The sequence below is a fragment of the Vombatus ursinus genome, unplaced genomic scaffold, assembly GCF_900497805.2.
Source record: "Vombatus ursinus unplaced genomic scaffold, bare-nosed wombat genome assembly UNPS02011334.1, whole genome shotgun sequence".
NCBI lineage: Eukaryota > Metazoa > Chordata > Mammalia > Diprotodontia > Vombatidae > Vombatus > Vombatus ursinus.
In genome coordinates, this window is record NW_020951112.1 from 2822379 (window position 1) to 2836087 (window position 13709).

Genomic DNA, 13709 nt, shown 5'->3' on the forward strand with positions numbered 1-13709 from the left:
GGAGTATTATGGTTGTAAAATCTAATAGCAGTAGAATGTCATGGCGGCAGAACATCATGGTAGCAGAATGTAGTGGCAGTAGAATGTTACAGTAGCAGAATGTCATGGTGGTAGAATATAGTGGCAGTAGAATGTTACTGTAGTAGAATGTCATGGCTGTAGAATGTCATGGCAGTAGAAATGTCCCAGAAGCGGAATGCTGTGGCAATGGAATATTATAGTGGTAGAAGTCTTGGCAGCAGAATGTCATGGCAATAGAAAATCACAATGGCAGACTGCTGTGGCAGCAGAGTGTCATGGCAAATCACATGAAGCAAATAAATTCCTTCACTACAATCTACTATCCACATTGACTTATGTGCCCCAAGTCGTCCATTAGCAGATAGAGCTGGTGCATTGATTTTAACGGCCCTCTTTTTGAGCTGAGACTGCAGATCTCACAGAGTCAGGGTATGTTATGAGCTTGGACACCCTTGAGTGAAAAATGTATTTACTGATGCTCTTCATTCAGGGAAAATAAACATGTCCCCCAAATGAACTTGGCAGGCTGAGCCCTGCATTGTGCTAACTCAGCAGCACACTAAAGAAAGGGGACCTCCCAGAGGGGACCGAAGATCAGCACATACCAAGGCAGAGCTCCCAAGTATGCTTTGTTCCCCACTGGGAGCATCTGCTTTTTTGCCCTTCCTTTGCTCCTCTGGCCCATAGTGCGATAAGGACAAAGTCAGGCTCTAAAGCGCCATGATTCCAAGTTATGTCTGTTCAGAAGCCACTGGAATAATTGACAAAACACCACCAGCCATTTAATGCTAGGATGGTAACTCCTAACATTTGTCCCGTGCTTTCCAAGCCTCTTTTTTCCTATTTGATCAAATAGTCCTGATGTGAGGAAGGTGAGGTATTATTCCCATTTAACAGAAAGAAGGAATCAGTCAATAGTCAAGCTATTTACTAAGTTCTTGCCATGTGACAGTCACCGTGCTAAGTAAGATAAAGAATCATAAGATCATAGAGCAGGAACGGACATTTGAGACTATCTAGTTCGACCTCATCATTTTACACTGGAGGAAACTGAGGCCCAGAGAAGGAAATTATCATTGGACCATGGATCTAGAGCTACAAAGGTCCTCAGAAGCCAATGAGTCCGACCTCCTCATTTTACAGATGAGGAAACTGAAGCCCAGAGGTCGAATGACTTGCCTAGGGTCACGTGGCCAAATAGCATCTGAAGCAGGCAGGCTTTGAACCTAGGTGTTCCTGACCCCGAGTCCACAGTTCTATCTACTACCTGGCATGGCTTCTCCTACTGCAGTCTACCACTCAACAGAACACAAGCTTCTTGAGAACAGAGACTGTATCATTTTTGTCTTGGCATCCCAGAACCCAGCAAAGTGCTTTGCACATAAGTCAATTGATAAGTGTAGGTTGGATTGATTAGGAATTAGAGTCATGAAGACTGGAATCAGTCAGTAGTAGAATGGAAATCTCCTGGACCCTTCCTTCTTCTCTAGAGATTAAATGATAGTTTCTTTTGCAAAGATTAGCTGAGGAAAGTGAAGAGAACAGTGAGGGGGCTGCAGAAAGTAAAATCATATGAAGGAGAAAACGCAATTAAATCTGTGCCAAGGACATTGACTTCTTCCCAGAGCTTGTCTTAGTATTTTTCACATATCTGGCACACAGTCAGTTGGGGCATCCTAATGGACGCGACATTTAGTCACACGGCAATGTAGAAAACCAACCAACCAAACGTGAAGAACTCATCTTAGACTCAGCCCTGTTATCAGACCCACCCCGGCTCTTTGTCCTGACCATCACCAGCTCCAATCCCAATCTCATCACTGATCTGGGTCTCACTCTTGGCCCTAACCATTCTTCTATCACCCCTCCTCCCTAAAAATCACAGAAATGAGGATTTTATTGGTAACCTAGTCCAAGGTCCTTTTGTTACAAATGTGGAAACTCAGGACTAAAGAGATAAAATGAAGCAATCAATTGATAAGTGTTTTTTTAAGTCCCTACTATGTGCCAGCCATTGTGTGGAAGTGATGTTGGCATGTCACTTGATGAGAGTTCTTATGAAAAAGAAATGGGAAGTTTGGTTGACTACTTGTTCAATATGAGTCAAAAGTAGGATGTGGCAGCCAAAATACCTGAGAGTATCCTAAACTTAGAGGTTGCTAGGTGGCCCAGTGGAAAGAGCGCTAGTGGTAGTCAGGATGACCCGAGTTCAAATCTGCTCTCAGACACTTAGTAACTATGTGACCCTGGGCAAGTCACTTAACCTTGTTTGCCTCAGTTTCCTTGTCTGTAAAATGAGCTGGAGAAGGAAATGGCAAAGCACTTCAGTATCTCTACCAAGAAAACCCCAAAATGGGGTCACTAAGGGCAGATACAACTAAAACAACTGAACAAAGACAAATCCTAAGCTTCAATGATGATAATTACAGTGATGATGATGATAATCATAGTGATAATGATGATGAAAATGACAGCAGCTGACATTACCTAGCATTTAAACACTATAAAGTACTTTAGATACATTATCTCATTTAATACTATAGTAATAATAATAATGATAGTGTGCATTTATAAATTGCTTTAAAGTTTGCAAAGCACTTTGCACATATTATCTCATTTGATCCTCACAAAAACCCTAGGAGTTAGATACCATTATTACACCCATTTTATGGTTAAGGAAACTGAGGCTAAGAGAGGTTAAGGGACTTGCCCAGGGTCACGCAGCTAGTAAGTGTTTAAGGTAGGATTTGAACTTGTGTCAGGCATTCTATGCCCTGTGCCACCAAGATATTCTACAGATAATAACACAGGTATTATTACATGTATATTACAAATGAGAGAATAAGGCTTAGAAGGTTGAATGACTTGCCCCAGGTCACATAGTGAGTATTAGGAGAGGCGAGACTTGAACTCAGGTCTTCTGGTTCCCAATCCATTGTTCTTTTTACTAAACCATACTTTCTTTTTCTTTTTTCCTTTTCTTTTCTTAACCATACTTTCAATAAGAGAGACACAATGTTTAGAGCAACAAGGTTAATTACTGATGCTTCACCATGGCCAGATCACATCCAGACAATTCGTTCAGTTTTGAGTGCCAACTTTTAAGAATGCCATTGATAAACCCAAGTACATCTTGAGGAAGGTAAATGAGATGGTTAGAGGGCTGGGGAACATGACAAAGGGAGACTGAATTCCTTGAAGGAATAATTGGGAAAAGAGAAGACTTGAGAACATGTGAGCAGACTTCGAATGTGTGAAAGCAGGTCACGGGAAGAAGAATTAGCTTGGGTCTATCTGACCTCAGATGCATCGCTAGGAGCAGTGGGTGGGGATTGCAGAGGGTCCTATTTTGGCAGAATGGGCTGCTGTGGGGGGTGGGGCAGGCTGGGCTCTCTTTCATTGCACGTCACCAATCAGAAGCTAGAAAGACAATCAATCAGTATCAGTGGATAAACACTTATTAAGTGACCACTTGTGGAGAATGTTTTACAAGGGACCTCACTTCTGGCATGGGTCAGATGGTCTTTGAGGCACCTTTCAACCCTATAAATTAGTAACTGACCTAAGGTCACACAGCTAATTAGTGGCTCAAACCATAGCAAAGGCAATGGCAGCAGGGAGGAGGGATTTTTGTCGTCCCTTCTGATCACCTCTAAGTTATCTTAGGATCCTATTCATTTACAAGCTTCCCGACCTTGGGTGAGTCAGTCCCTTCACCGGCAAAATGAGGAAGCTAGACTCAGTGGTCACTAAGGTCCTTTCTGGTTCTGCTTCTCTGATGCTACGACTCTACTTTATTTTCAGTCCCGGAATAGTTTTGTCTAAAAGCAGGGGGATGCCATAGATGACTTCTCAAGGTTCTTTCTGGCCCTCAAATTTAAAGCTCCAACAGGAAAAGATTAACCTGCTTCTATCCCACCCCCCATTCAAAATCTCTCCTAAAGCACTGATTTGGCTACTGAGAGAGAACACAACCATCTATACTATGGCTGAGAAAGCCCCTTTACCATGCTAATTGCCACCCACTGAAATTTTGGCTTCAATCTCTGTGGGAGAAAATGAGAGACAAATTCTTGGTGTAGAGAGTGTCCCTAAAGTCTTAGTACTGAAGGCTAAAAAGGCACTCAGACTTTTGGGATACCTTGTACATTCACGGCCTCCCTCATCCCCTTTGTGAGTTAAAGTCTCCAAGCTGGGACAGTAGAGTGGCCCCTGGGCAAGGGATAGAGGCTGCACGGCATATTAGACAGCACACTCCACTGGGAATAAAAAATCATATTATTGTCCTGGCCATCAGCTATCTATGGGGCATTTCAGCTCTCTGAGCCTCTGTTCCTTCATCTTCAAGTTCTACTGGGTTCTAGTTCTACAGCTGGAAGGGACTATGGGTAGTCCAAGCCCCCTGATTTTACAGATGAGGAAACTTCCAGAGAAAGCCATGGAGGCATCATCTGGGCTGTTTTCTGAAAGCATACACAGAGGGCAGAATCAGCCTCAGCAAGACTGGACCTCTGCCAGGTCCAGAAAGTTTGTTGTGGGTTATTTTAACAGCACCAAAGTTTTTATTAATATTATTAAATGCAACAAACCATAATTAGTAGAGACATGGTTCCTACTTTATAATACAACATGGATTTGCATTCAGAAGACTTGCTACCATGAAAATAAATTTCTCCCCCTCTAAATCCCAGACCTGTAATGTACTGCAGACTATATTCTTATGATTTATAGATTAAAGACCTAGTGGGAAGTGCTCATCTGAAAATCCCTTAGATACTATAAAGTTCAAGAGAAGAAAAGAAAAAAAAATCTCCTTTTCTGATGAATATTTTTTTATAAGTGGTTCTTCTTGTCTAATGCCTTCAATGACAGATTTAGGATAAAAGCAGAATCATAACCAGAGTGGGGCTAACAGGGCTTTGTCCCAGAGTCTCCAAATTCAGAAGGTGTAGACACTTAAAACAGACACCCTCCAGCTCAGTAGAAGTCACTTTAGTAAATGAATTACCCTACCCATTCAAATGACTTATGTGAATTACTTCTTATGTTATTTTCACATGGTGAATTACAGAGTTGGTTGGAGGGCAGCATCATGCCGCTTGCCCTAAGTAACAAAATTGCTAGTGATGGCTCTGGACCAAAGTTTTACTTGGTGAGTCATTAATGGCCACTTATTACTTGAGTGAAGTTTGGCAGGTTCCTCCATCTCATATTCCTTGTCTATAAAATGAGAGGACAGAATGGATGATTTCTGTGGTTTCTCAGCTCTAGGTCTATGATCCTAGGATTCAGTATTAATTCTAGTCTGAAAGATGGTTGATAACACTCCAATGTTTTTAGTGTCAAATTCTTCCACGTAACGAAGGAAGGATTTGCTACAGAACAGCACAGAGAGAAAATGGCAGGGTGCTGAGCTATGGCTGGTCTTGACTTCCGCCCAGATGGAAAATATTTTGACTTTAGACTGGCATAATTAAGCAGACTTCACGGTAGCCTAGAAACTAGCCAGCTACCAAGGCCCGAAGTAGTTTACTGATATTTATTCGACACCTTTGTGAAAAGCACAGGGGTAGGCGGTCAGTCAGTCAATCAACAAACACAGATTGGGTGCTTCCTATGCGCTGAGCACTGTGCTGTGGGGAGACACACAGGAAGAAGAAGAAGAAAACATTCCTGCCTTTTAGAGGCTATCTCACTGGGGTTTCTCATAATGATTGTCACTTATGTGTTTATGGCAACTGTTGGTGACAAAGCACATTTACATATTTCAGATGGCTTACGTAAAAAGAGGACTTCAGAGGCCAGCTAGACCAATCCCCTCATTTTACAGAGGGGGAGACTGAGGCCCAGAAAGAAGTGACTGTTCCAGGGTGTCAATGGTCACAAGTGCCAAAGGCATGATTTGAACACCAGTCAATAAACACGTATTGGGTACCTACTGCTTACTAGGCACTGAGCTCAGCACTAGTCTGAATCCAGAGTCAGCTTTGACCGTAAGCTTTTGCATTGCCCTCCCAGTGTCTGAGAACCCAGGGGCTCATCTTCTTCCTGCCATACAGACTCAATTAAACTACATAAAAATGACGCAGGCACGATTTGGGATACTCCTGCTTCTAACCAGGTCAGAGAATGAGAGATAGTGCGGGGTCACGTTTTCGACTTCTGGGTTGGATATATGATAAAGCCGAAGGAATCATAGAGGGTATCCAGCCTCAGTGAATTCTACAGAGCTGTAAGTGAAGCCGGCTTGTACTGATTACAACAGATATAGGTGGGGCTGGGTTTCTTTTTCCTTTCCTTCTGGCCAAATCCTCCCAGGTCCCAACTATTCTTTGGACGCAAAGTCCAGGTCGATAGACTACTGTTTCAGGCACTAGGAAGTAACTTACTGAATATCAAAGGCTTTTGGAGATACAGAAATTTATTATCCAGACTGTGGATTGAAATCTACAACTTTTTTTCTTTTTACTTTTTTGGAAAAGAGTAGGGCAATGTCTCTATTTAGTTATCGGACAAGTTGTGTTATTTGTCACAAACCAAATAGGGAGGAGAGGAGAGAATTGCCTCAGGTGTGGTACAGTAGAAAGAACATGGCTCTGATGTCAGGGGGCTAGTGTTCAAATCCCCCCCTGACATATGCACCTTCCTGGGCTACAGTTTTCTCATCTTCAAATGAAGAGATTGGATACTACTAATATACACATACATGTATGTATATATATATATATACACACACACACACACACACACACACACGTATATTCCATGTGCATACATGAGTATATACATTCCCATGTACAAATATTCCCCATGTGCACATATGTACATATACACATACTCAATATACACATATATTCACATATGTGTATGTGTGTACATGCATATATGCACACATGTATCCTATGTGTATATATGTGTGTGTGTGTGTGAACTTATGTTATATATATTTGTACATATATGTTCTGAGGTGTCTTCTAGTTGAAGATATATGATTCTAGATATATATCTTACACTCTAGATACATGATTCTAGCCCCTTAATCTCCCTGGGCCTGAGTTTCTTCATCTGCTAAATAAGGGGGCAAGTCTAAGCAGCCTCTGAGGTTTTTTCCAGCTTGAGAATTCCAAGGATTCTATTTGGTAGGCCTTCCTGGAAGTCATTTGACAAAGAGAATGGAGAGAAATCTCTGAAATTATGATTAGGAAGCAGATCCTTTCAGACTTTTCATTTTAGTTCTATTTCTATGATAACAACAGTAACAACAACAATAGTGCTTTAAGGGGCACAAAGCACTTTATCTCATTTTGTCCTCACAACAACCCTGGGAGGCAGCTGCTATTGTTATCCCTATTTTATAGATGAAGAAATGGAAGTAAACAGAGGTGATGTGACTTGCCCAGGGTCACACAGCTAGAAAGTTTCTGAGGCTAGATTTGAATTCAGATATTCCTGACTACAGGTCCAGAGACAAGTCTCACTCATTTCTACAGTTAAATATGAAGCTTTATGGGTAAAAATATATTAAAAAACTATTTCAGATGAGATGACAAAATGTATAATACTTTATGATTTATTCAATTAATACTGACTAAGCATTTTGTCCATGTGAGCACCGCATTAGGTGCTGGGTGAGAGACAACCACAAGACAAGATTTTTCCAGGATGGATGCTGATGGTTCTTGTACGAGTTAGCAGTCAGCTTTCATGTGTAAGTTTGGCTATGCCTAAGATCCTTTTTTAATCATGACACTGTGGGATGGCATTTGAGCTTGGCCTCGAAGGCACATAAGGTAAGTGAGGTAGGCCGTTGATAGGCAGAAATGGGAAAGGGAGAGAGGTCAGGGACCGGGAGAGGGAAAGGGCAGAACCTTGTTAGGGGACAGTAAGTGGCACAATTGGCTAGAGTACAGAGTGTGATGGGAGGGAGCAGTGAGAAATAAGATAAGCTGAAACTAGATCAAGCAAGGACTCCACTGTTAAACTCAGAAGTCTATTTTTTTATCTGATATACAATGGGGAATCAAGACAGGAAGCAGTGTATAGGATGGATTGGAGGTGGGGTGAGAATGAGGATGGGGACTTGTTATGAGATTTATCCAGACAAGCTCCATTAGAATATAAGCTGCAGGGGCAGCTAGGTGGTGTAGTGGATAGAGCACTGGCCCTGAAGTCAGGAGGACCTGAGTTCAAATCCGGTCTCAGACCAGACACTTGACACTTACTAGCTGTGTGACTCTGGGCAAGTCACTTAACCCCAATTGCCTAAAAAAATAACAAACCAAAAAAAAAAACCAAAAAAACAAACAAAAAAAAAGGAATGTAAACTGCTGGAGGACAGACCTTTGTATCTTATCCCAGGACCTAGCACAAAGCCCAGCACATATCAGGTACTTAATAAATGCTTAATTAATAAGGATCTGCACCAGGCTGGTATAGGGACAGCCAAGATATACTGGGGAGATAAAATTGTCTAGTCTTAGCAAGTGGTTAGCTACAGGTGAAGAAGGAGAAGAGACATCTCTGACTCCCGTTGTCTCTAAGATAAATAAAATAGAAAATCCTCTGCCTGGCATCTGAGACCCTCTATTGTACAGTACCTCTCCCTTCCTGACCTTTGCTTATTTCTCATCACTCGTCTCCATGGGCTCTTCATTCTCACCACGCTGGCTTGCCCATTATACCTTGAACATTTGCACGGCCTGGAATGAACACTCTCTCACCTCTACCTTCGAGAACACCTAGCATCCTTTAAAGGAGGAGTGGCTGAGGTGCTACCCCTAAGATGAGACCTAGGGGTGCAAGAACCTCCCCCCCCCGCATTAGTATATTCTCCCTCTTAAAATTACTTTGTATATTATTACATATTTACTAGTCGACATATGTCTTGTATTACTCCCAATACAACAGAAGCTTCTTAGGGGCAGGAATGGTTTCATTCTTGTGTTTGTGTCTCCTTATAAGATACCGCCAGAGGGTCAAAGTAAGGATCAAATGAGATAACATATGTAAAAATGTTTTATAAAATTTAAAGCATTATACATGTCAAATTATCATGGGGCAGTCAGGTGGCATAGTAGATACAGAATTGGACCTGAAGTCAGGAGATCCCGATTTCAAATGTAGCCTTAGGCACTAGCTGTGTGACCCTGGGCAAACCTCTATGTGCCTCAGTTTCCTAATCTGCAAAATGGGGATAAATAGCATCTACCTCCCAAGGTTTTGAGGATGAAATAAGAAAATAATTGTAAATCACTTAACATAATACGTGGCTCATAGTAAGAACTACATAAATATTGCTTATTATTAGCTTGAAAATTCTAGTTAAAATGAAAAAGTCAAAGAAGTCAGCTTGGGAGAGTGTCAATGTCTCTTCTCTTATAAAGAGACTGGATGGGAGAGTTTTTAATCTCATTATGGTGTGGGAAAAGCACATCATGCTACTCACATCCAACCAGGCCTCTCTCTATTTATTTGAGACCTATAAAAACAGACAAATCCAAGGGAGGGGGGAGATCTATAAATGTGGATTCAAAATAAATGCTTTGTTGAATGACTTTTTTTTTCAATTTTCTATTGTTATTTTATAACTATTGTTATTTTTAGTGTCACAGAGACCCACAGTCATGGTGACTAAGCAGGTACTAAGTTTTATTCTATCAGAAACCAGGACTTGCTGGACTGATAACGGCTGGAGAGATTGGATTAGTCCCTTTGCTGTCATTTGGAGACACTTAGGATCTGCCTTTTCACATTCTCTGGCTGGAGAATTACCATTAGGTATGCTATTGCTTTAGTGACTGAAATGAAGGGGTTAAGAACCATGGACCTACTTTACATATTGCGTGTGTGTGTGTGTGTGTGTGTGTGTGTGTGTGTGTGTTTTCATATCGTTGCCTCCTTTCTCTTTATTTCTGGGGAAATAAACCCTCCCCCCACCTTCCAAAGTTAACCCTTATCTACTTGTGCTGCTAATCTCATTCCCTCTGGCTTCCCCCTTATACCTTATTCCAAGGATCATCCCCTTTTTCTAAGCCTGTTTCTCCTTCTCCCCAGGCTCCTTTCCCTCCACCTACAAACGGCTCAAATTTTCCCCAGAATAAACTAACTTTTCACAATCCCAATATTTGAGCGTTCCTGTTTCTTTTTTGTTCTCTTGCTTATTCCTTTCCTTTATGGCCAAATTTCTAGAAAAAAAAAATAGTCCACACTCATTTTTCCTCAATACCCAGTCACTCCATAGACAGAGATAGGGACAGAACCTGTGATATCACGGGTGTAAGAAACTCCCAGGGGAGAAAACTCAGTGCACCAGTGGCTGGCAGCACCGACTTTACAACTTGTTTCTTGAGAGTTGCCTGCAGGCACTGAGAGGCTGTGCCTTTGCCAGGGTCACCCAGCCAGTAGGTTGAAAAGGCAGAACTTAAACCCCATATTTTCCTGGTCAGCTTTTAATCTGCTGTGAGATATTGACTCTACAGATCATTTCCAGCATGTATGGAAACATTACTTTTTTTTTTAAGTTTAGAATTTAATATTTAAAAAATCTATTATATTCATGTATGCATATATATACATACGTGTATATATGTATTTGTGTGTATATTTTTATATACATACATACATATATGTGTATACATGAATATATATGTATATACAATACATACACACATAATTTCCCAGTTGTTTCAGTCATGTCTGACTCCTTGTGACTCCATGTGGGGTTTTTTGGAGTGGTTTTGCTATTTCCTTCTCCAGTTCATTTTATAGATGAGGAAACTGAGGTTAAATGACTTGCCCAGAGTCACACAGCTTGTGTGTGTATACATACACATGCATAAATGTATATATGTGTATATGTATGCATGTACCTACCTGTGTCCTCTATCTATCCACCTACCTAATTATCTATCCACCCACCCATCCATCCATCCATCCATCCATCCATCCATCCATCCATCCATCCACCCGCCCATCCATCCATCCATCCATTCATCCATCCATCTGTGATTCCTTAACCCTCTTGAAATGGGCTTCCAGCCCTATCACTCTACAAAAATGGCCATTTTGGAAAAGCCTGATAAACAGATCCAGTGGTCTTTTTTTGGGGAATGGGGCAGTGCACGCAGTGGGGGAGGTCCTCATCCTCTTTCCTCTCTAGACAGCAGACCCCACGGTTGCCCATTCTTCTCCTCCTGGATTCTATCTCCTGTCTTGCCTCCAGAGAGCCACGCCATCCTGGTTCTCCTCCTGCTTGTGCGACTCCTTCTTTCTCTCCCTTTTTCATGACTAATCATTTGCATCCCAATCTCTAAGGTTCTTTCTTTTACTCTCTTCTCCAAACTATATCCCATGGTAATTTCCTCCTGCTTCACAATCATCTCTTTGCCAATCGCCAAATGTATTTATTTGCTCATTAGTTTGCCAACCACTTATTAGTGCCTACTGTATACCAGTCATTGTACCAGGCATTGGAAGAGATAGGATCATTAAAATAGACACCCTGACCTCATGAAGCTTACAATCATAAGATCACAGTCTCATGGACTTAGAGCTGAAAGGGAGCCTTAGGGGCCATCTAATCCAACTCCCTTTATGTTACAGGTAAGGACATAGAGTCCCAGGGACTTAACCCAAGGTCACCTAGCTAATCGATGGCAGAGTCAGGGAACCTAAGTCTTCTGAGACCAAATCCGGCACCTTTTCCAACTTCCTCCCCCAGTCTAGGGTGGTGATACATGAATACCCAATAATGTACACTGTGCAATAACTACACAATACAGAGCAGAAAAGTGGGCTGTAAGATAGGATCAAATGTCATTAAAGAGGAAAAAAATTCTACTTTGGATTAGTGGGACCAGGGAATGCTTCTCAGAGGAGGCGCAACCTGAGTTAAGTCTTGAGGAATGAGTAGGAATGTGAGATAATGGAAGAGAACTGGATTAGAACCAGCAGACCTGGGTCTGAATTCTGGATCTGACACTTCATAGCTGTGTGACCTTGGGTAAGCAACCTTCCTTGTTTTGGTCTCACCTGTAAAATGAGGGGACTAGATTGGATGGCTTTTAATGTACCTGTGAGGTCAAAGTCCTGTGTTTTCAATAGACATAGACATGTTCTCCACTGTTCTGTCTGACCACACTTTAGGTTCCCTTGCTGGCTCATCATTCAGCCCATGTGGCCATTCTCCAGGGTTTGGTCCTAGGCCTTCTACTTCTCCTTACTGTCTCGGTGACTTTATTCGTTCCTATCAGTTTAATGATTTCCCTAAGATGGTGACTCCCAAATCTCTATTATCCAATACCATTCATACCAAAGCTGGAACAGCTTTCAAGTACTTCCGGGTAGAAGAGAAATGATTTTAACTGGGAGGGAAAAAAAAAGGTATCGTTCAAGCCAAAGATGTTAAAAGCCTTCCGAATTGGAAAGCACCAATTTATCTGATTCCAGGCACTGAAAAAAAAGTTTTTCCCCCAAATATACTTGCAAGATGAACTAAGTTCCTACCAAGTATGGAGGACTGGCTTGCTGCAGTGAACAGAAGACTTTGAGAAGGCCATTCTTAGCTTTGTTCTCTTTTATGATATTTAGAAACAAAGCCTTTTTAAATCTGGAATTTGGCAGGCTTTCCCACGTGGCAAATACCCATTGTCCCAGCCTGTAACCTCTTGCAATTGGTGAATCCAGCAACCAGTGGACCAAAGAACAGTCACCTGGCATGAATAGGTTACTAACCTGCTCATGAACTTGTACCGGCGGGGCAGGTAATAGATTTTTCTCCTGGAAGAACAGCAAAAATGAAGCCAGTCGAGAAGAAAACCCATCGTCAGTTACAGTTTGAACTAGCAAGGAAGGAAAGGAGATTGAAGATAGAAGCCTGTAAGAGGTGGAGGAAAAAAACTAAAAAGAGATTAACAGTGAGAACTTTAACAGGCACTTGGGGCAAACATTTCCCAAACCACAGAAGCTGATGGAGCTGTTTTCATTCCTTGCTCATCTCCTCCACTCTCCTACTTCTGGGCCTCTCCCATACATAACCTGTGGGAAACAGGAATTTACAGCTACCTGCCTGGGCCTCAGTTTCCTCATCTGTAAAATGAGATGAGATGTTTGGCTTACATGGCCTCTGAGCTCCCTTTCAGCCCAAGATCCTTTATAATACCACAGTCCTGGAAGGTAAGTTCTTCCTGAGATTTCCCAGAAGGTACTGGGGTAAAATTGTGTGGGTCACGAAGATGACTATCTTAAGAAGTTAGCTTTTTTTCTAGAGAAATGCAAATCCTGGGTTAGGTTTCCCTTTAAAAGTAATGTAGTCTTATGCAAGTTGACCCTGATTGAATTAAATAGGGTAGAAACTCAAGAGTTCAAGAAAGTAATTAAGTCAAGCTACAAACATACACATTACTGCATTATAAGTTGTACATATGGCTTTCCTCAGTGGTCTTAACTTGAGAGAGGTAAGAGTGAGATAAATGACAGAGGGAGGGGGAGGGAATGTGGTAGAGAAAAGAAAGAGAGATATGGGGGGAAGAGAGAGAAAGTAAAAGGAAAGAAAAAGAGGGGAAGGAAGAGAGAGAAAATAAGAGAGATATGGGAGAGAGAAATAGGGAGGAAGAGGCAGAAGGAGGAGGAGAGAAGGAGAAGGAGAGAGAGGGAGGGAGGGAGAGAGAGAGAGAGAGAGAGGGAGAGGG

General features: G+C 41.8%; 1 protein-coding gene across 1 annotated transcript in view; it reads right to left on the minus strand.

Moving 5' to 3' along the window:
- The window catches only part of ANO4 (anoctamin 4), a 416340-nt gene that overhangs the window by 112683 nt on the left and 289948 nt on the right, over nucleotides 1-13709 (minus strand). The window contains exon 9 of the mRNA XM_027855801.1: nucleotides 12754-12798. Within this exon, the coding sequence (XP_027711602.1) occupies nucleotides 12754-12798 (45 nt within the window). The remainder of the gene's footprint in view (nucleotides 1-12753; nucleotides 12799-13709) is intronic.